The 23,556-nt window shown below is 38.3% G+C and overlaps 2 protein-coding genes across 5 annotated transcripts in view; one reads left to right on the forward strand and one right to left on the reverse strand.

The window, feature by feature from the left end:
- The window catches only part of LOC136841684 (ribosome biogenesis protein NOP53), a 97,420-nt gene extending 90,125 nt beyond the window's left edge, over positions 1-7,295 (forward strand). The window contains exons 8-10 of the mRNA XM_067108877.1: positions 4,619-4,738; positions 6,149-6,292; positions 6,916-7,295. Of these exons, the coding sequence (XP_066964978.1) occupies positions 4,619-4,738; positions 6,149-6,292; positions 6,916-7,012 (361 nt within the window). The 3' untranslated portion in view covers positions 7,013-7,295. The remainder of the gene's footprint in view (positions 1-4,618; positions 4,739-6,148; positions 6,293-6,915) is intronic.
- Positions 5,260-23,556, reverse strand: part of LOC136841685 (coiled-coil domain-containing protein 124-like) — a 112,878-nt gene continuing 94,581 nt past the window's right edge. For all 4 annotated transcript variants that reach the window (XM_067108881.1, XM_067108878.1, XM_067108880.1 and 1 more), the window contains exon 5: positions 5,260-11,349. In XM_067108881.1, coding sequence (XP_066964982.1) covers positions 11,163-11,349 — 187 coding nt within the window. In that variant the 3' untranslated portion in view covers positions 5,260-11,162. The remainder of the gene's footprint in view (positions 11,350-23,556) is intronic.

The raw sequence follows: 23,556 nt of genomic DNA on the forward strand, positions 1-23,556 counted from the left end.
CAGTTACCCTCCAAGGCTCTGAAGGACTTTGTGAAAGATCTATTATTAAAGAGGGCAATAAAGCGAGACATCTGAAATTTCAAGGCAGACTGTTCAGTGTTCCAAAGAAAGGTTCCAGAGTAATTCTAGACTTGTCCCGTCTAAATTCCTACATTCAATGCGACAAGTTTCAATGCTTACAATCTCGCAGGTTCGGACCCTACTGCCCCGTGGAGCCGTAACCACCTCTATAGATCTTTCAGACGCCTATTATCACGTCCCGATTGAGAAGGTTCTCTCCTTATCTGGGGTTCAGACTAGGAAATCAGGCATACTCATTCAGGGTCATGCCATTCGGTCTCAATATAGCTCCCAGAATCTTCACCAAACTGGCGGATACGGTAGTTCAGCAACTCCGGTCTCAGGGGATCATGCTAGCCGCATACCTAGACGATTGGATTGTTTGGGCATCCAACGCCAACGAATGCCGGAAAGCAACAGCCATAGTAATCGGCTTTCTGGAATCACTGGGCTTTCAGATAAACAAGGAGAAATCCCGCCTAGTGCGGAGAGTCGCTTTCAATGGTTAGGAATCCAATGGGACCTGTGTGCACACAGACTATCTCTTCCGCCGCCAAACGGAGAGAAATAGCAAAAGCAACCAGACAGTTCCTCAAGAACAAGAAAGCTTCCCGTCGTACCCAAGAAAGAGTCTTAGGTTCTCTTCAGTTTGCTTCAGTGACAGATCTTTTGAAATCCAAACTGAAAGACATAAACAGGGTATGGCGGAGTCGAGCCAATGTCAGGTTCAGAGACAAAATATCTCTGATTCCGCCGATTTTGAAAAAGAGACTCCGCCCTTGGACGACTGTCAAGAGCTTATCGAAGTCAGTGCCTCTTCAGTTTCCTCCGCCATCACTAGTGATTCACACCGACGCTTCCCTGGCGGGTGGGAGGATACTCCCAACACAAGAAGGTACAGGGGACTTGGTCTACCATGTTCCGCCAGTTTCATATCAATGTCCTGGAAGCTATGGCAGTCTTTCTAATCCTGAAGAAACTGCGTCCGAATAATCTGATTCATATGAGATTGGTCCTGGACAGCGCAGTAGTAGTACACTGTTTAAACAGGGGAGGTTCCAAGTCGAGTCGGATCAACCAAGTTATGATAGCAATATTCTCTCTAGCAAACAAACACCGGTGGCATCTGTCTGCTACCCACCTTGCAGGGGTCCGAATGTCATTGCAGACTCCTATCCAGGACAACTCCGCTGGAGTCGGAATGGTCCCTGGACAAAACTTCATTCAAATGGATTTGCAATCAAGTTCCAGGTCTCGAAGTAGATCTCTTTGCAACAGAATGCAACCACAAACTACCTTGTTATGTTGCTCCCAACCTGGACCGTCTAGCTCACTCCACAGATGCAATGTCCATAGATTGGAACAAGTGGAAAAGGATCTACCTCTTTCCTCCAGTAAACCTGTTACTGAAAGTCCTTCACAAGCTCAGGACATTCAAGGGTCAGATAGCCCTAGTAGCTCCCAACTGGCGAAGAGCAACTGGTTTCCACTTCTTCTAGAGCTGAAGCTTCGGTGTTTGCAAATTCCCAACCTGTAACTGACGCAAATAGTACAAACTCAGACTGTGTCAGCTTCCTCAAGAATTCAGAATGCCCTGGCTTTGTGGATTTCATGAAGTTTGCAGCTCAGAAGGATGCTAATATTGATCCTATTAACACTTTGTTCCTAGAATCAGATAAAAGGGAATCCACTCTTAGACAATATGACTCAGCAGTTAAGAAATTAGCACTCTTCTTAAAAGAATCTGAAGCTACTGTAATGACCACTAATTTAGCTATTTCATTTTTAGGTCATTATTTGAGAAAGGTCTCGCCTCAAGTACCATTACTACAGCAAAATCAGCTTTGAAAAGATATTTTTACGGGTTTAAGATTAACTTAACAGACTCTTATTTTCGTCTATCCCTAAAGCCTGTGCTCGTTTAAGACCAGTAACCCGCCCACATTCGGTTTCCTGGTTCTTAAATGATGTTCTTAAGTTAGCCTCAGAAATAGATAATCATAATTGCTCTTTCACTAACTTATTGAGGAAGACCTTATTTTTGATTAGTTTAGCTTCAGGTGCTAGAATTTCTGAACTGTCTGCCCTGTCTAGAGAACCCAATCATATTGATTTCCTTCCATCAGGTGAAGTGTTGCTAGCTCCTCACCCTAAGTTCCTAGCTAAAAATGAAGATCCTCGAGATAGGTGGTCTCCTGGAAGGTCATCCCCCTCCCACAGGACCTGTCTTTATGCCCAGTCTTTACCTTGAAAGCCTATTTAGACAGGACCTCACACATAACTTCCGGGCCTCTGTTTGTAAGGGAAGGGGGAGGAACTATCTCTTTGAAAGCCATTAGGCAACAGATCCTGTATTTCATTAAACATGCAAACCCAGATTCAGTCCCAAAAGTACATGACATTAGAGCAGTGGCCACCTCCACTAACTATTTCCATTATATGAATTTCGAGGATCTTGCAAAATACACGGGGTGGAAGTCTCCCGTAGTTTTTAAACGCCACTACCTGAAATCACTAGAAGCTCTGAAATTCACTACAGTGGCAGCAGGGAACATCGTTCCCCCCCCAGTTTAATTCTTCTTAGTACTCAGTCATTCTCCTCCCTCCTACCTGCCTCATTTATTCCCCTTTGGTCATGTGCAGGTGAGGCAGCTTCACAGCCTATCTCCTGACCATGTCATAGTTTTGTCCTGTCTATGTGTTTAATTTAAATGTTACATGTATTATCTTGTGGGACATAGTTTCCCCACCTTAGTTTTAAGTATAATGTTTAGTACCTAATTTTCACTTTTATGTACTCATTAATCTAAGGATGATTTTATATTCATGTACCTTTTAATATTGCATTAAATTTAAGTATATTTATTATATCTTTATTATATCTTAATACCACATCTTGCTACTGGGATAATTAAAACTCTTGTGGAAATTTAGTTTTATTGCTTTCCTCTACAAGTCTCCTTTTGTTTCAGGATGGTATTTTGATTTCTCTGTTATTATTTCACCGGGTGACACAGGTGGGAAACCCAGAAAAGGATTTTGACAAAGGAAAAATCTATTTCTGGGAGAGACCTGTGTCACCCGGTGACCTCCCATGATTCCTTCTTTTCCCCCTGGTAAAATACCATTCCAGGATGGGGTGCTAATGTGGAATGTGGGTGACGCGGTTTGTTTACAGTCCGCGAGTGGTGCGGGGTTTGTAACGGCACCTCACTCGGTGGGACTTTTGACATTGGGAATGTTTACAGGGTGGAGGCCTGTGATTGTGACAATCTCACCCTTTCTCATACACGACTCCATTTCATGGAGCTCACACCGGGGTAGTAACCCGGCTTAGCTTTTTAGCTTTTCTCTGGTATATTTAGCAATAGCTTTACCTAGAAATAAGTGCTGAAAGGTTATTTCACCGGGTGACACAGGTCTCTCCCCAGAAATAGATTTTTCCTTTGTCAAAATCCTTTTTAAGGGATTACTGTTACCTTTAGATTACTCAGTTGTAATTCCTATTGTTATGAGAGTTCAGGTATCTGGCTGAAGTGAGGTAAATTTTTGAATTTTGAGATTAGTTGTGTAATAACCAGGTACTTGGTATGCATCGTGACACTACCTTTTCCTTGGATCCTTGATGGATGCTTAATAAGTCACGTAGTTTACCCAGCTCCTAAGGACAGGTTGCATCTCACCTAAGGTGTGCGGCTACAGGGAGATGTGGGCAGGACTGGCTTTCTACCTTCCTCCTGTTTTCCATCCTCTTCCAGTGGACGTGGGAGGAGTGAACGAGCCGTCACAAGCTGGACTGGCATGCATGCATGCAGGTGATCTGCATGACTGAGTTTCCTGTCTATAATCCAGTTTTGTTTGGATTAATAGATGCATTTCCTACCGTCTCTGGCAAGGAGAGAGAAGGATTGACTATGGGCAAGCCAATTGGTTGTTTTTAGCTACATAGTCTTTGACGTTGTGGGTTCATCCTTACCTTTCGAATCAAAGGTTTTCATACTTTCCTTTTATTCAAAGTGCCCAGAAGTCTGGCAGTTGAACATCACACATGTTAAACAGATCAGAGGCATGGTATCCTTCCTTTGCTCTTTCATGACCAGGAAGAGAATACAGTACCAAGTGAGCCAAACTACCAGTCAGTTCAGAGAGTCACTTGGAATCCTCCCTCCAGTAGTAAGTCTCCATATGTAAAGACCTAGGGTTTGTATTCATGTAGGAACAAATGACAAATTTTTAATTAATTTGTATTTTTCCTAACATACAAAGCTGAGGTCTTTACATAAAAGGCCCACCTCTTACCACCCCTCATTCTTTTAACTTAAGAGATTGAATGCATACTGATTGCAAAAGTTTAACGGCTGGACTTTCCAGCTTCACCAAAAGTTATCCATATGTAAAGACCTCAGGTTTGTACGTTAGGAAAAATACAAATTAATTCAAAATTTGTCATTTTCCATGCAGTTAGAAATAATTCGTAGATTTTTATTGACTTACACAAATAAATGTGACTGCTGTAATTTGTTTAATTTTTAATTTTACATTTTTTTTTCACTTCTAGGATCAAAACTATTAACAAAGAGATAAAAGAAAATGAAAAAATACTAAAGTGTCGTCAGGCAGCAAGGAAAGCCTATCATGAGCAAAAGAAGAGTAAACCCCTTCGACTAGGAAAAGAGAAGTAAGTGCTTAGGTTGTGTTTGTAACGTCCTCAATTAACTGTTTTTTTTAATTACTGTATTTTCGGGTATCAAAGATGCTCCGACCTCAAATTTTCAAGAAGTTGAAGGCTTTGTTTTGGTGCACTGCATGTATTTAACTGTGTCAGTGTATTGAAGTGCTATAGCCTCAGCTGGTACAGCATGTTGAGTATTGCATTTTTTTTTATCAGTTCATTGAGGTTAAAAATATTTTGTTTTGTATTTTTTCAAGTTCATTGATTTTAATACTCAATAAGCTTTTCTGAAGTTGACGTACCAGGAAACTGAAAAACTTAAACAGATTACCAATTAATGCATATAGTAGTATAAACTGCCCAGCCATGTTCTCTCAGGTATTTTCATAGCCATCAGTGTTTCAGTGTGCACAAATAGATGGGGCTACAGCTGGTTCAGTATTTTAAGATAGTGTTGGATGTAGGCTTATGCAGCAATATTTTTAAATCTCCGACAAAGGAAAAACACTACAAAAGGAAATATTAGGTATATGGAATAACATTTTATTGCAGTTACATTCTTCTCAAGACACAACACAAATGTGACATCCCAAATAGAACAAAATAAAAATAGAATGAAGGTTAAAATATTCACAATACAGGTATTACAGATAATTCAACATTTTAATGTCAAGACCCATGTACATGATGACCAATCTGGCTATGGTAAGATTTATTGGTAAACCCTTTTAACATATGACAATTTCACTTTTGTTAACTAATAATGTTGTTTTAAACTGGGATTATTTAACTCATCTACTATTGTCAGCCGATACCAGAATTTTTGGTGACTATTCTTTTTTATGATAATTTTGTTTATTACAATTTTAATTAAGTATTATTTATACAGTTCATTCAGAAGTACTATACTGGAGTTCAAATTACTGTCTAGCAAAGGCAACACTCCTCTGAGGTTAGGATAAGCCTGTGAATACTAGTAATATTGATATGCAACATATGTTACTGCTCCTCAATTGACTAATTTTCCAGCCTACCAGTATGAGAATGAATCTGGATGACAAGCCATATTTTTTGCTTTTATAATACTGTTGTTTATTTACCATTTTAACTAAGTATAATTTATACTCCACATTCAGAGGTCATATACAGGAGTTCAGATTACTGTCTAGCAAAGGTAACCCTCCTCTGACAATTAGGACAGGCCTGTGAAAAATGTAACCTGCAGCCTCTAAGATGCATAGTAAATTTCTGAGACTTATTTCAGGAATAAAAAGTGCTTTGGATGCTGGGAAATATGGCATATTATTTGTAGTTGCGAAATAATTGAAAATTCAGCATTTTTAAATTAAAAAGATATTGCAAGGACTATGAAGTCAGATTAGTAGCCAATATTATACTCTGCCACTTCTTTCTTAGGTTCCAGGCTGAAGACATTGCTGTCAGTTTAGGCACAGAGTTGAAAGGCTCATTGAGATCAGTAAGACCTGCTTGTAATTTGCTTGAGGAAAGATTCAAGAACCTACAAAGAAGAAACCTGATTGAACCTCGTGTAAGAGTCAAGTAAGTACAGAAGTGTATTTTTTCATGTTTGTAGGTATGTATTGAAATTTTATGCTCTACATAAGCTTTTAGAAGCAATTGTGATTTTTACATGGTAGCAGAACCAAGTAGGAATTTTCACCACATTTGATGATGAAACTATAATTCAGATGCAAAATGTATTGCATTATTTACAAGAAACAATTCAATAAAAATGGTATTTAGGTTGATATGGTATGTAGGGCACTTATGACAGGACCAGTGTTTTAAAAAGGGTTGTTCTGTCCAGTGTAGACAAGACTGACAAGCTTATAACTATGTAATGAATATTAGTTATTTCATGAGTTTACCAATAATGAAAACTTAGAAAGCAGGAAAAAGCCCTACTCCCATTTGTGTTCTAAAGCACTATATTATTTTCCCTGGGTAATGTTATGGTAACACCCTGTCTGTGGTGGACAACTCAAAAAAGTGCATATGTATTAGTCTCATACTCCAGTATACACAAGTACTATGTTAAAGCAATGCTGTGTTCATCTCAGTACAGTATTATATCATTTTATATTTTTAAGTTTATTTAGAATTTTTAGTTTAAATATTTTGGGGACTGATGAAGCTTACCTTTTTATCATATCTCATTTCAGGCACCCCAAGCCAAAACTCAAGAAGACAGTAATGAAGAAGGACCACAAAGCACTTCTTTACCAAATAGAAAAAATGGTTGAAGAGAAAATGGGGTAGCAATAACTGTTAGCTTAACCTTCAAGTGAAGCAAAATTTGTAGTACTGTATTTTGTTTCTGGTGTATTGTACAGATTCAGTTATCATGTGTTATGCATGTTAAGGTTGTCATTATATCTGCCAATATGATATTGCTTATAAAATTTGGTATACCCACTTGAAAAATAGGATTTAATTTTATGACACAAAAAGTATAACCAATTTATGAAAGAAGAAAATTAATGAGTTCATGTAAAATTAAGTAAGTCAGAAAAAACATAAAAAGTATGTTCATCAGAGTAAAGTGTTTTAATCTTTGTGCATACTCCATGTAAATATACTGTCAAAGCAGTGAATTACAAAATTCATGAATAAGAAAAAACACTGCAAATTGTCTTTTTCCAAGTCTCAGTATAAAAGACGTGAAGGTTAAATATAAGGCAGCCACCTCTTAGTAGCAGCACTCTGCACCTTTCCTTTCTGGCTGCTTTTTGTATTCCTGCACTTTACCATTACATTTGTTGGCTGTTTGGAGGGTTGTCCTGTATTTGTGGCCTAATTCTAGGATTTTACAGGTCATGATGAGAGTTGCCAGTCATTTTGTATCCTGTAAAGTATGAATTTTGATGTTTATCTGACCTGTTTTGTGTATTTTTTTACAATATTACAAATTTAATTAAACAACTACAGTAGGATTGTCTTCTTTAAAGTGTAATTCACCAAACTTCTTATTCCTGGCTGTTTGGATTGCTTGGACTGGTCAAAGCAAGTGTGGACCAAATGTGACACTCATCATGCCTAAATACAAGAGGAAGAATCAGAGCAAGTTGAGGCAAATCAAGATGACACCTTCCCATTTCTTTTGCTCTCTTTGAGTTGCAGGTTTAACCTTCACCTGTGTCAAAACATCAGAAGTGGTCTGCCCTAAGCTGTCGTTAGATCCTTTGATTTTTAGAATTTGAAAGATATGTTGCGTGACTGTGACATGAAAACTACAATTATTTTTCTGGACTTGATAAGGGCTGTCAGTGTTGATGGAACTTCAGAGATTTTTCATTTGTCAATATTAAAATTCCTAAAGATTTCACTAGTCCATGTTGTAACTATTTTTGAGGTTCATGCTCATATTACCAGCATATTTTGTGATATCAGTCTTGGACTTAAAGGACAGAACTCGAATAATTCAAGAAGCTTCAGTTAAGACTTTCATACCTTGGACCACTCAGCACCCTGTGTAACTTGCTTTCACAGCTGACAAGACAAAGGTAGGAATATCGGGTAGTGAGAACATCTGGAGTCAGATAGAAGATCCTCCCAAGGAACTGTAATCATTACCATCATATTTTGGCTCTTACCATTGAGTTTGTCCATCCAAGGAGGCATGGGCCTGTATTACCCAATAATGATAAGGGATAATCCCAGGACTTTACTTCAAAGAACTGATCAGTGAGATGTATTTTCAAGGACTTGTCTTTGTGAACAGGGTGAGACATGGGACTCCTGTAGGAAGCATAACCTTGATAGGCATTTGGATCATGGTCAGAACAGGCATTGACAAAGGGTAAGGACCAAGACAGACATAAACTGTTAAGAGTGATCATCTGCTATATTTTGTGTAGAGTAGTGGAAGATGTAGTTGTCATGCTCATGACTTGATAAATTTTAATTACCCACTGTGTATATAAAAGTGAAACACTTGTTTTACTTCACCTGCTTCAGCAACATCAGCCAGCCCAAATCATTTTGACTCGCTGAAAAAAAGATAATTTTTGAGCAAAAATGTGTTATTACAGACAACAACTAGGATGATTCAGTTGGTGTTATTTGTTAAGCGCAGTGAAGAAAGTTTGGCATCACTTCAAGACTTGGATAACAACTCTGAGTGGCATTTGGAAGGATTGCACCTCCACAATGAAGATTGTCTTGGTAGCGGGAGAAAAGGCAGAGTTTCTTCAAGTGCGAGTTTGTCTTAGATTGACCAAATGTTGCCCATGGCTGATTTTGTTGAACAGGTCTTGACTCAGCAGGGTTAATGCTGCTGGTGACTTGTAACTAGTCTTGTACTTGAACAAACTAAGCCTTTTCTCCCTCTACCAATTCATTCTTCCCTGTGGAGGTAAAATCTTTCCTAGTGCCCACTCAAAATCAGTATCCAAGTTGAATAGTGACACCAGCCTGTCTTCAATTAGTTTATTCACCAACTGATTACTGTACTTTCAAGTTATTTTCAGTTATGATTGGCATTTTGTTTCATAATACTAGTGTTCTCCATTGAATGAAAATTCCATTATTACCAAAGGAGCCTAAGTAAAACAATGGTTCACTTTATGTCGCCAATAGGTAAGTACGGTCTGTGGAGTCATGAGAATGAAAACCACATCTTCAACTCTTGAAGGGCAATATTCCACCTGGCATGTCTCCAACACTTTTCTAAGCACCCTTGAGGTACTCTCTCCATGATTACTGAGACTGCTTTATTATGCAATCATTAAAATAATTTCAGGTGGTTTTCTTAGAAAGGATCACCACGGCCAATTTAATCAAGCTCCTGGAGCCACTTTTTTGTGAGAACATCAGTAGGACCAAGAAACTGACTATTGCCTCAAGATGTTCTCTCACTGCTAAGCGTCCCTCTTTCTATGTTCCTTCTATGAAAAAAATCTACACTGCTCTTTTTCAGGACTGACTGGCCTTCCCTATCATTTTCTAAAAAATCTTCTTTCCCTCTGTTTCCATGTTGAAAATTACGCACACTTTTATTCAGCCAATTTTCTATGACAAATATTCAGTACATATGATGTACTATACAGGCAACATATATTAGGAATCAAAACAGCACTCTCAAAATTTATATTCAAAACCAAAGTTATATGAGCATTTAACACTAACGTTTTCAAAAGTTTTTATTGTTGAAATTATAATGCTAGATTCAAAAACAAAATTATAAAAAGCTTCATATTCCTCCCATAAAATTTCTAACAGATGTCCATGCAGACAATAAATAGCAAAAAAAACTGATATAATATTTATGTTGACAATATTAACCTGTCAAAAATGATGCATCAATATTTGGGCTAAAGATGCAGTTTAGCGCTTAAATATAAACGCACTTGTCAATGGTAAAGCATGAAAGAGTAAATAAATTCATGACTGAAATTGTAGAAGCACTGCTCACAAGTTAAGGTTTAAATGCGAGATTTGAAAAAATTACAAAAGGCTTCATGTTCTCCCATAAAAATTGTAGACAAACAGAAAGTTTATATTCTGTTATGATAGTAATTATTTACATATCAAAAATTATTAGTCTATACTTGGGTCAAAGATCACCAATTTTGCAAGCTGCATATAATGTACTGAATAGTACTGTCAATCTAACATTCAAATACTGTATAACAGCACTATTGTCAATAGTAAAATGTAAATCAATTTTCAGATGTATCACAGTGTACTGTGATACACCTAAGTGTATTCAACCTCAATACACTTAGGTTGCTATTTTCACAATTTTGATTCTCAGACTTGTGTTAAAACTAAAATTTAGATCAATAAGCTAGAAGTGACACTACAGTAATTTACTAAAAAATTAACAAAGATAACTGCTGCAGAAATTTATAACCTATTCTTTTGAACTGGAGAGCATAACAAAAGACAAACGTTACATGTGTTAGCTACTTTGATTTGTGGCTTACTAACTGAAAATCAGTAAATTACTCATTGGTTCATATGAACTACAACAGGCTGTTAAGAAACAATACTTCTCTGCTTGTTTTGAAAACAAAAAAATACCTTCTCAGTTCAAACTTTGATATGGAAAGAGAAACCAAACTTCATTTCAGTACAGCTATTACTATAAAAAAAAAAAAAAAAAAAAAAAAATTGCACTCGGGGTCCAAGCACACTCCAATATAGCCACTGAAATACCGTAATCTAATTTCTTCTTAAATAAGATACTGTACATTTACATTCAACTACTGACCAATATGAATTCATTCCTTTTGTGAATATTATAAACACCACTTCATCAGACAAAAGTATAAAGCATAAATGTCATATGGTTTCCACTAAAGCATTGTAGATGATTCTCATTCGATAATAGCATAGGCCTTAAATAAACGCAAATAAAGACCGTAATAAACAATAACTCGACACTGATATATTTCTGGTGTACTTTCTAAGCTCTTCTGTTCAATGGGTTTTCTGGACTTTTCTGCCACTCCTTTCTAAGCATTTGTTTTTGTTGAGATAGACGTAAAGTAGGATTCTCCTTTTTAATTTGTGGTAATCGTTTTTCTTCAAATGCTTTAAAAGCTGCTGCCATCCTTTTCTCTGGGTGAAGATCAGCTGTGTCATCAGCCACGCTAAAAGAAATAAGTGGCATTAAAATAATTTCTTAGGGAAATATCTAATGCATTACAGCCTGCAGGTTTTCATTTGCAATTAAAACTAAGTAAGTAATGACATTCATCTGTTACGAACAACAAATAAATTGTAAGCTAAACATCTTAACTTACTTTGGAGGGTTAACTATTAAACAAGTAGTTCATGTAAAGTTACTCCATCTCTGGCACATTATCTCCTCACACATTTTGCACCTACTTTAAATATCTAATGTGAACCCAAATACTAAGCTTACCATGTATGTCCCAAAGTTACCAGCTCTTCGGTTTTTTAAATGCTGAATATACAAAACTAACTAATATTATTCTGGTCTTACTGCTGATTAAACATGAACACCCTTATCTGCTTGATACTGATACATACCATAACCTAAAATTATTTTTAATACAAACAATGATTTACCTATATGCATTAACTTCAAATTGTCCCTTCAAATTTGTAAGGGTTTCACAAATTGTTCCTTCCGATTTGTAAGGGTTTCAAATGGAAGCAACAATAAATAAAAAAAAAAAAAAAAATTTTGGCCTCCTAATCCAGGGCATCTGACCAGCCCACAGACTAGGTTAGAATAGGATACAAGCAACCAGTAGTTTAGTTGAAGCTCTTCAGAACTACAGTATTATTAAAAAAAAATTTTGCACAGCAAATTAAGTTTAAATTCCACACAAATTATATGAAGCTTCTGTAAAAGTTGAAACATGTTGGACGCCTGCCAATGTCAGTATACCAGAAATGAGGATGCCAATAAAGCTGCCAAAGCTGCAATTATGATGATACCAGGTCAAATGGAACTATCCCAGTCAATGATTACTGAATATCTCTGAAACCAATCGTATAAGTTATGGAACAGAATGGAATATGACAAATTTTTAATTCATTTGTATTTTTTTATAGCTAACAAACTTATGGTCTTAACATGAGGATAAATCTTCTAGCACCATCTGGAGACCAGTAGAAAAAAAAAAATATGTAAAATTGTAGTGCAAGGTATTGGTGGCAACGAGGTACGGGTGACAGAGGAAGAAACAACCAACCTACCCTCGCCCAAGGATGTTGTGATGCATCAGTTTCTTCCAGCCCAGGGAATCCATTGAGGGGTGGCAAGAGGTGGGCAATATACGTTAAGACCGTAGGTTTGTTAGCTATGTAAAAAAACAAATAAAACAGGTTTTGACGTAGGAAAAACCTATTTTTGGTAGTCGCTGTTGAGTCCTCAAGGCGTTACCCTTCTATGGTCTACCAGAGCTCCATGGTAACCAAACTAATGTCAAAGAATTCTCTTTTAGCTGGTCTCACAGCCGGGTATTGTGTCATAGTGATAAACACTGTAACACTTGATGGATTATGTAACGGATTCAAAGATAAGGGGACACTTTTGCAACTCTTTACAGTGAGGCTGTATACCCAGGCTCTACCACTACCAAAACCTGCTCAGAAGAAGTGATTAATGTGTATGCACAATCTGCCATATTGTCAATAACAGACCTGCACGGAGACCAAGAAGCATTACTTTCTGTTGGTCAATGCAGGATGATCCCTTGGCCAAATCCCATGCCTTTTGTCAAGGAAGTGGGAGGGTTTTGAGGACTCAACAGCAACTACCAAAAATAGGTTTTTCCTATGTCAAAACCTGTTTTTTGATGGTGTAGTTGCTTGTTTCATCCTCAAGGCGCTTTACAAAGAAACTGACGTGATGAAAGGGCTTAAGCTCTCAATTTTTAATCCAAACACCCCAAAGGAAAAACATTTCTGGTCCAAGGTCAAGCCCCAAATTTCAAGCCCATACTTTATTTCAAATACTCCTCAAGTTTTGGTGCCAAAGAACATGAAATTATACACAAACTTATGTTTTAGGATGTAGTTCTACAGTGGCTTACCTAAGCATGCTGGGTTTGGTTGCAGTATTGTCGCCCTTATCCGAGCGATAGTTAGCACACTCACTGTCAATAAGACCCCTGGTTTTCTGCTGTAGTGCCTAGGGGTCAGGACTAACCTACTGATACACAGTGTAGTTGAATTTGTTCAAGCTTCTGGCAATAACTTTTTTTTAAATAGTCTCTGATGATCACCCAGTACATCTGGAGACTTCTTCAAAAAAGACATTCCTGAAAAGGGTTTGGATTTTCCTTTTTAACCCTTAAAGGATGGGAATCCTCATACGAGTATTAATATTACATGCCATAATGTTTGAATGAATTTAGCAGGAAAGAGGTTCATAGCACTTTTCAATGGTCCATAAATGACTTATGGCAACTTATTACTTCGGCACGGAAGAGACATCATCAGTATGCCTTGAGATTTCAGAGGGTGTAGTTCCTCCTTGCAACTCCAGGACATCTTATGTATTTGCTCATAAATATACCCAGGGATTGCTACAATTGTAATTTTGCAAAGAAATATTAGAAAAAACATGTATACCTCACAAAAAGTTACAGCATCTAGTAAATATTTCACAACAAATATACTCAGAATTTGTTACTGATTTTAGTTCTTATCTGTTATGATATTGTGTGAGCTATAATTATAATTTCACAAAAAATAAAATAAATTATTAGAAAAAACATGTATAACTTGGTAAAATTAACATATTTTTACGAGTGATTTGTAAAAGAGGCCCCACACAGGGTTGTAAGTAATTACTTCCAACTTCTCATAGAAGGTAGGGAAAAATTTTTAACATTTCTCTTACACCATGTGCATTTGTGTATCTTCCTCTTTCCATTCATGTATTTTTTTTCTTAAATTGGCTTACCTTAAAGTTTGCCTGGTTTGGGGGTGTGCTTCATATATATATATATTTAGCCCACCCCTTAAGGATTAATGAGAGACACTACAATCATTCTCAGCCCTTGTAAGGAGGGTGGTTTGTTCGTGCTAGGGTGTAGGAGAATCGTACCCTCTGGGACGTTTGCCGTGACTTCTAGGTAAACCTTTTGTCCTTGAACCTGGCACAATGTCTTTTCTGCTAAATTCAGTTTTCTTAATAAAATTAGGGATTTCCTTCTTTCTTAAAGGATTCTCATTCTTGGCTAGGAATGATGGACCAGGGGGCAATAATAATTGATAGTCAGCTGTTTGCACGATGTATTGTCCCTGTCTAAGAGAGCCCAGTTCACTAATACGAGCTCCTGAAGCTAACACAAGAAGATCGCCTTTTGTAGCATGTGAGTTGTGGTTGTATTGGGTCCGCTGAATTGAGGGGTAGATAGTCTAAGCACCTTGTTCAGGGACCAAGTAATTGGAAGCCTTTCGGGAATGGGTCTTTGTAGTGCAAAAGACCAGAGAAGGGAAGTGACACTTTCTATATTAGAGTCAATCTCAAATCCATAAAGCAAGGGTTCCATTAATGCTGCTTTGTATGCCATGATTGCTGTAACAGCAAGACATTTTTCCTCAAAAAGGTATATAAGAAATTTTAAAAGTGTTTTACATAGAAATTTCAACTGGGCTCTCAGTATGGATATAATCTAACTATATCTTCCATATGAACTGGTATTGTCGGATAGACAATGTCCGTAGTTTTTGCACTAGGTACCTAGTAATATTGGGCAAGTAATTTTCACGGTAGGCAATATTTAAAAATACACTTGTGAAGGTCTCAGCTCAGAAAAGAGGATGTGTAGACGACTTTCCCTCTTACTGTCTGGGATGGAACAGAGGATGGTAGTGGAAGTGATCTCTTCGCCCATTGTTGGAGTAATAGGAACCAATGCCTATTTGGCCAATTTGGGGATATTAAGTAAGCTGTATCTTGAAGGTTAGGATCTTGTTCAAAACCTTTGAAATCTGGGAAGATGGAGGAAAAGGTACATCGTCCAACATTTTTCAAATCTTGTAGGAAGGTATCTCTTGCTGTTGCTTGACTGTCCAAGTTCGGAGACACATACACTGGGAGTTTGTGATTCTTGTACGTGGCAAACAGATCCACTTCTGGTTGTGGAAGCATATTGGCTATTGTTTGAAAAGTGTGATTGTTTGCCCAACATCAACTCTGTTGAAGCTATTACGCTGACATACCCTGTGAGGTGGATTGCAGCCAAGTACCACTTCCCTGCTTGTGCCATCCAAAGGATGGCCAGCATTATCATACTGAGAGGAGGTGAACGTGATCCTGACCTCTTGATGCAAGACATTGCAGTCATGTTGTCTAGAATCAACAAAATGTGTCTCTTTTCTGAAGGTTTGAATTTTTTGAGAGACAAAAAGACAGCCATCAGCTCCAGGAAACTGATATAAAAATTCCTCAGAGTAGCTAGCCACCCTGCCACCTGACAATCCTCCCAATGTCCTCCCAACCTGTCAACAAGGCATCGGTGTGTATTGTCACTCGCACAGACGGAGGAGTCAGGGTGACCTGTTTCGCCAGAGATTCCTTCCAAGTCCAAAGCTGAAGTATCTCCCCAAATTTTTTAATCTTTTGATGAGGTTGGTCTTGCATCTTTATTCTTGTATGCAATAGCCAGAATTTGTTCACATTTTTTAGTTTCAGTCTGAGTATTGGATCTATTACTGATGTGAACTGCAGCAGGCCCATCATACGTTCTAATTGCCGTCTGGAAACTCTAGACTGTGCAAGGAATGTTTTGAGGTCTTTCCATATTCTTTTTTGAGCATCGATGGGGAGAGACAACAAGAGCCTCGATGGCCGAGTTGGTTAAGGCAGCATCCTCAGACTTCTTAGAGGTCTGCAGCGCGGGTTCAAATCCGCAGCCAACCAGTCAGAGAGGCGGACACTTTGCTATCCGTGTAGACACCCCGGGATTATGTATGTAATCAACGGATAGGTTTGCTTAAAAGCAAATGGGTGTTACAGACTATTACACACACAAACAAAACCACTCCAACATCATCTAAAAACATAACAAACACCTCACACGTCTCGACTGTCGACCTCACCGAGTAACAGCTCCTCGCTGCTGGGAGAAAGAGCGCTGGTGAACTGGTACAATACATGTACACAATACCAGGGTCTAAGCGATGTCAGGCAGGGCAGCCGATCGGGACTACAAAGTCTACCCCAAAGCCAAATCAAAGTCCTTCAAAAGAAGGCATCACAGCAACCCCATATAAAAATGGGAACAAGCTGGGAAGAAGATGGGGAGAGACAACAGGCTGTGAAGAGTATCCCAACACAGTCCCAGTCACTGAAAGTGTCTGCTGGGCATGTGGCAAGATTTTTTTCCCATTTATTATAAAACCTTTTGAGTGTAGTCTGTTGGCCACTGTTCTTGGGTTTTTCAAGCACTCTACTCTTATGGGCCCCAAGATTGACTAATCATCTGGGTAGGCTATTAGTTGTATTATTTCTTGCCTGAGTTCTCAAACTCAAACTCAAACAACTATGAAGGAGGGGGGGAAGGAATAGCGATAGGGACGTGCCAGCATGCATCTTTCAGATCTATAGAAGCTGTCCAAGTCCCTTTTGGAATGATTGAACGTACTTGGGAACAGTAGTCATCTGAAACTTTTGGCACACAATGTGCTTGTTCAATGCTGATAGGTCAAGGATCACTCTTTGTTGGGAGGAATCCTTTTTGGGGACACTGAAGAGGAGCGCTTGGTGGTGAATATAGGCATGTTTCTCTATGGCTCCCTTTAACAGGGCCTTCTGCATGTAATCTTCCAGGGAAGGGTCTGGTTTTTGGAAAAAACCCCTTTAAAGGAGGAGGGGAGAGAATGAGACCATTTCCACCCCAGCCCATTGAAAATAATGCTGTGTCCCCAAAGGGAAGGCTTCCATTGCCTGCGGTGTCGTCGAAGCCAACCCCCCACCATACAATTCCTATTGGTATCTGCTTCTTCCTCTGCCTTTGCCTTTGCCTTTGATAGGCATTCCAAGAATTGCTTTTTCTTTTCCCTTATAGGAAGGTTTTTGGACTTTTTGAAAAGGATGTCCTTGCTGTTGTTGTTGTCCCTTTGTAGGAATTTGTCCCTTCTGACCACCTACCTGTTTTTGAGGAAAACTTTTGAGGGTGACTGAAGGCTTATATGATTTTTGACCAGTGAGCCTCTTTTGGGTTGGGTAAGGGAAAATTTCAGGTATTTTGTTTCCTGAATTCCCCTTCCTCCAGAAGAGTGTACACTGTACAATTCTGTTGGCGGCCTTGCTTGTTGAGTTGAGCCACAACAGACTCCTCAAACAGATCCTTACAGAAGGGGTTAGATGTAATAATACAGTCACATTGGGGAGTGACTTGTTGGAGCTCCCCAAAATTTCCATTTGTGCTTTTATGTACTATTCTAGAAAGTCATAGAGTGCTTCACATAGGGTTCTCATAAGACTTTTGGCCACAACAGCAAAAATTGATCTGGAATCTTCTGGAAGCCTTTTGGTGGCAACTTCCAGCAAGGTGGTAGAAGTTATAATACTAAGGAGGTAGAGCTAGCATGAAATTCTGATGAGGCTGTTTCCTCTGAGATTTTTCTCATAGGGGTCCCAAACTGCTGAGTAGCTATATCTTAAGGGAGCTTTTTCCTTATAAAAAGGAGTTGAAGAGTTGCCCATTCCTTGGTGGAATTTTTCGAAACTGGGATGACTTTAGCAATGGCTTTAATTCTGCCATTAACTTTCATGTTCTAGTCACTACAAAGTTCTGAAAATCTGCCTTCACATGGTTAATTATTATGAAAGTGAAGGGACAGAAGACTGGGGCTACATAGTGAGCAATTTGGGTTTTATTCAGAATGGAAGTAGAGATCGATTTTCCATCGACCTGGTAAAGGATGTCTTCTATAGCTTTTAACGCTATAGACGCAGGTAAAAGAACCACTTCTTTTAGTGGTTTCTCCATGTCTGACAATGGTGGTACCAGGCGCCATTCTGTATTAGGGAATGCTGCCCCATCTCTCAACTCTACATCTACAACTTCGATCATAGTTTTTCACTCATTAACTAGATACTTACCATCAGGAGAGAAAATGCACACTGAGGTGTCTCACCATGGATTATCAGTATCATCAGGGGTGAGTATTGGAGTTCCTATTGTGTTTTGATCTGAAGTTTTGATCTGGCCATTTTGTTGGTTCCAGTTGGAATTCCAACATTAGACCTTGTTTGGGCAGAATTTGTATCCACTCTCACTTTTCGGTTACAGGATGCAGTGCTTTTACACTTTGGGGTGCACATGAATGACTTAATTTCCTTAACTTCCTGTTCCCAATCATGTATTATGTCCATAATATATTGCCGTTCTATGGCAAAGACATCTCTGATGTTACTTGTAATTTCCTTATGGAATTGATTAAATGCCGCAAACTGTGTATCCCTTTTGGGGGAGCCTCCGAAATCTGACTGAGCATCAACAATTGAACTGTAACTGCCTGTTACCCAGGGGGCAGAAGTCCTGAGTGAGTTACTATACCCCTCTGAAAATGTAGTCACTTCAATTGGGGTTAGGTGGATCTTAGTATCCCTTTAAGGAAAAGATCCTGTTCAGCCTCTGATGGCTGTATGGGGATAAAATTCCTTCTGGAAGATTTCTCCCATGGTTAGCTGAAATTTGTGTCCCTGATCCTTCTGGGTTCAGCAAAGTCATTTCAGTGGTAATGTCCACCTCATATTCCTTTGTAAGAATGTCACCCCATGTGAAGATTCCTCTACTTCTTCCATGTGGTTAACCTGGGGACTGAAGTTACTGGGTTTTGGCTCAAACATAGATCTTGTTCTGAGAAATGGTTAAATACCTTCTGCCAGAAAGAGATAATCTCCCCTCCCTCACCTCTACTGAACCCTAGGACCCATTGAGACAGCTTAATACGAGCTGTTACGTCCTTAAAACTTGCTGCCAGCAGCATACTACAAATTTTGCGTATATCTGGCAATCAAGCAAATTTTCATTGTTCATTACAAGGACTAAGCTCATGGCAGGTGGTATGGGCTGTACCCACTGGCAAAAAGCGAACTGAGCAATTTGCTATGCAACACTTGAGCTGACTGTCCTGCAAAATTGCGGTCCTGTAGTGATATAAAACAAGTTGTTATTAGAAACTAGTTAGTATTAATTGCTTTCAATGAGGGACACTTCTGTAGTGCCTCATATAGTTAGTATACTCCATCTTACAGGTTAACTTGATTACAAGTGCGCAGTTGTAATACATTTTATTAAATTCCATGATAAAACCTCTAAGGTAAAGGTTAGTTTTGACACCAGTACAGTATATGGCTGTATTACTTACATACTGTTAGTCCTTTTTGTAATGGCCATGTGAAATTTAATTCTAAATGTCATGCCATTCACACTAACTGCTATAAACTAATTTGTTTAACTAACCCAAGCTACTATTTTATATGGTTTAGGTTAATGCTTCTAACATAATCTACATTAGGTTAAGAATAGAGGATTTCTTAGAGGGTTCTTGCTTAAACCTATTCTAGGCTTATTAAAACTCTTAAGGGTATAAACTATACACGAAAGAACCTTCTTATAATCTAGTTTGCTATTTTATCTGGCCAAGACTACCCTTTTATCTGATACTGCCGCTGCTTTATTTAAATTGAACTACTGTTTTAGGCTAATAGTACGATGTACCCTTAAAAAAAGGATTCCTACTTAATCTGGTTAGGCTACTGCTAGGTCTAGGTTTATTTCACCTTTAAGGATATAGGCTACATAAGACCCTACTAGTATGTAGCCTTACAGATTGGCTACCTAGCTGCAAAAACTAGGTTTTTTACTGAGCCTAGGATACTGTTTATATATAATTCTAGGCTTATTTATTCTCAACTACTGCTTAGACCAAAACTAGGATATTTCCAAAAATGTTCTTTCTTAGTCTAGTACAGAGCACTGCCTAATCCAGATTATTTTAGATCACTCTTAAATGTATATGCTATATAAAAACAGAAACTTACTAATATGTAACCGTATAGTTACGCTACTATTTTTTTCTAACCCAGGTTGTTGTTTATATCCAATCCTAGGCTATTTGGTCTACTATATAAAACAGTTACTCACTAATGTGCAACCTTATAGCTAGGCTATCACTTACTCTACTCTATGCTACTGCCTAATCCAGATCATTTAATTCACAGTAAGGGTACGGGTTACATAAAACATAATTACCTTAGTATGTAGCCTTAAAGCTGTGTACCAAAATTCCCATATGGAATTTGTATTTTATGTTACTTCATTGATTTTGATTAATTAGCATGGTCACTGGAAAACAGTCAGCTTAGTGTAACAAATTTAACTACCCCCTCGGTTGTTAACAGCTCCCTGTTTCCAGCAGCAGTTCTGGTTTTGACTGAACCAGCCAAAACACTTTTGCTTTCTTTCTGAGGTTGGCAGTAACGTAAGTCAGTTACAAAGGAGTATTAGGTTGCAAAGGGACTAGTAACTCGGATACTTTGAGCTCCAATTTCTATTACTGTACAGGGAAACACAGCAAGTTCTTTGAAGTGACGACAAGGCCTTGAAACCTGTAATCTCCATTTAACCTCACCCAGGAAGAAACTCTCCTTCATCACAGTCTCTCTCTCTCTCTCTCTCTACACGTACACCTTCGTCCCAGGATGATATCAGTGGGTTTATGAAACTAGGGGAGTTTTATGTCAATCAGAAATAATTTGTAGGGATAATGCTATCCCAAATTAAATGCCTTCCAATTACCATCACTCTTGCATTTCAGTATCATGATTCTAAATTTTATACCTGTTTTTCATACCTTGCATATTTGAAATACGAAGTTTTCGTCCCCTTTCATGGATATTATCACAAATTATGTGCGTGGACTTCAGTTTGGACTTTTAGTATATACAGTATATACTGTACTTAAATTTTCCAAGGTATGCAACTTGCCAAGTGTCATACATATCGTGCATTTTTATTCAGTTAAATTTAAATGTACACTGTACATACGATATTTGTGTAGTGTTTAACTGGGCATTTAGTAATATCTGAAGGTTTTTGGAAATGTTTGAATTAGTGTGGTTCCCCCTTGTTTCACAATGATCAACTTTGTGTATTAGCAGCCACATCAGCACCTGGATAACTTGAGACATTTCGCAAATACAATAAATTACTTAATTTCTGTTAATATTTTAATTTGCTTTCTAATAAAAATCCCGGAGTATCGAATAAAATTCAGCACACTAGGCTACCACCTCATCCAGCACAGATTATTATTTCATCTCGTCCTAGGTTACTTTGTCTAGGATAACGATTTAGTCCAATAATGGGATGTTTCGTAAAAATTATCACTTAAACCCAATATAAGGTACTACCTAGTCCTGGATTATTTAGATCATGCTTAAGAGTACAGGCTTAAATAGAAGGAAAAAATTACACTAATATTCACCTTATAGCTGGGGTATCAATTTATTTTGCCCAGATTTTGTTATTATCTGATCCTAGGGTCCTTGGTCTAAGCTAGGCCACTCAAGGATATGTAATCATAGGTTATAGGCTACAGACAACATCCACTATTAATCTAGTCTAAACTATTCTCACTTACTGCCTAGATCATTGTAGACATCATATAATCTGAAAGGATTTTCTATATTAATGATAAGTTGTGGAACATTTCTATTAGTTCAAACAAATTCTTAATAACAATTTGCATTTTATGAAACTAGCAATCAACAATGAGTAAATGCTGACCAATGTGTTGGCAAGAAACGCTGGGTTCCGGCTTTCACACCCAAATTAATTATCAATTCCAAAAGTTTAAAACTAAAACTTTAACTGGAACTCAATATTAAGCACTTATCTTGCTATTTTAGATGTTTCCATGATCCTCGCTAATGAAATCAAAGAAAAAGAGTCAAATTTTTGGGGGGAGCTGGTAATAATAAACCTTACTGCACTGACCAATGAAGAGTGATACTTCTTGGTCTCCGTGCAGGTCTGTTGTTGACAATATGGCAAACTGAACATGTGCATTGATCACTTCTTCTTCTAAGCAGGTTATGGCAATGGAAGAACCTGGGCATACAGCCTCACTGTAAAAATTTGGGAAGTACCCCCTTATTTTGAGTCTATTACATACTCCATCACGTGTTACAATGTTTATCACTACAACACAATACCCGGCCACTAGACCAGCTAAATAAGAATTCTCTGACATGCTACCATGGAGCTCTGGTACACCATGGAAGGGTGACTCCTTGAGGACGAAGCAAGCGACTATGCTATAAAAAATCTGTCATTTGTTCATGTGTAGAACAAACCTAGGTCTTAACGTAAAGATAGACTCACTTTTGGTGAGAGGAAAGGAAGACTTGAACTGACTGGAGGTTCAGCACACTTGGTCTCATTTCTCAGTTAAGAAAAGCCGACAAAAGAGACAAATGCCTCTGACAAGTCTAATAAAGGTTATCAAACGGTCAGACTACTCGGCTAATATACATTTGTGTGGGAACAATGTATAAATGGATTGAAGTTAAAGAGCTATATCTGTTAAGGCAACAAACCTACGTTAGCACCAATTTGTTTGTTATCATTCCTCTCTCCCCTTGTTAGAGAGAGGAGGGACTAGCTTCTGCAAAGAAAGATTAGTGTATTGAAAAACTTTTCTCAAACAGAAAGCCCAATCACTCACTCACCTGTATCTAACCAGTTCCAGCTCATGATGGATCAATCTTCCTACTGCCCACCCATAGAGAAGAAGGGGAAAAGAGAAAGGAAAAAGACCAGTCATCTCATTCACTCTCACTTTCATACCATCATCTTAGGTAAAATACAAACTGTCCTGCTAGGGGCACTGGATTAGCTACACAACTTGTTGAGCAGCCACCACTGGACCCAAGAAAAAGAGTGTCCAAGGACCTGTGGGCAACATCCCTTAGGTAGAAGGATGTGAAGGTGGTTTGATGAAGCCACGTACCAGCCTTCAAAACCCTATGAACAGACAAGTTCTTCTTAAAAGCTAACGAAGGGCCTAAACCCCGAATATCATGTGCACTGTGTTAGAATTAGATATTGTAGAAGAACTATAAGCACAACTAATAACCTCACGTAGCCAGAAGGAGATGGTAATCTTGGACAGTTCTTTCTTGTTCTGGCCTGTACTTATAAAAAGCCTTTGACACCTTGGCCTAATATGACAAGTCCTTTTCAGATAATCACACAGTGCCCTAACAGGACATAAGAGTAATTCATCTGGGTTGTTGTCAACAAAATTGCCTACGGAAGGAATGGAAAGGGATCAAATCTGTCATCATCAACTGA

The sequence above is a fragment of the Macrobrachium rosenbergii genome, chromosome 9 (genome assembly GCF_040412425.1).
Source record: "Macrobrachium rosenbergii isolate ZJJX-2024 chromosome 9, ASM4041242v1, whole genome shotgun sequence".
Lineage (NCBI taxonomy): Eukaryota > Metazoa > Arthropoda > Malacostraca > Decapoda > Palaemonidae > Macrobrachium > Macrobrachium rosenbergii.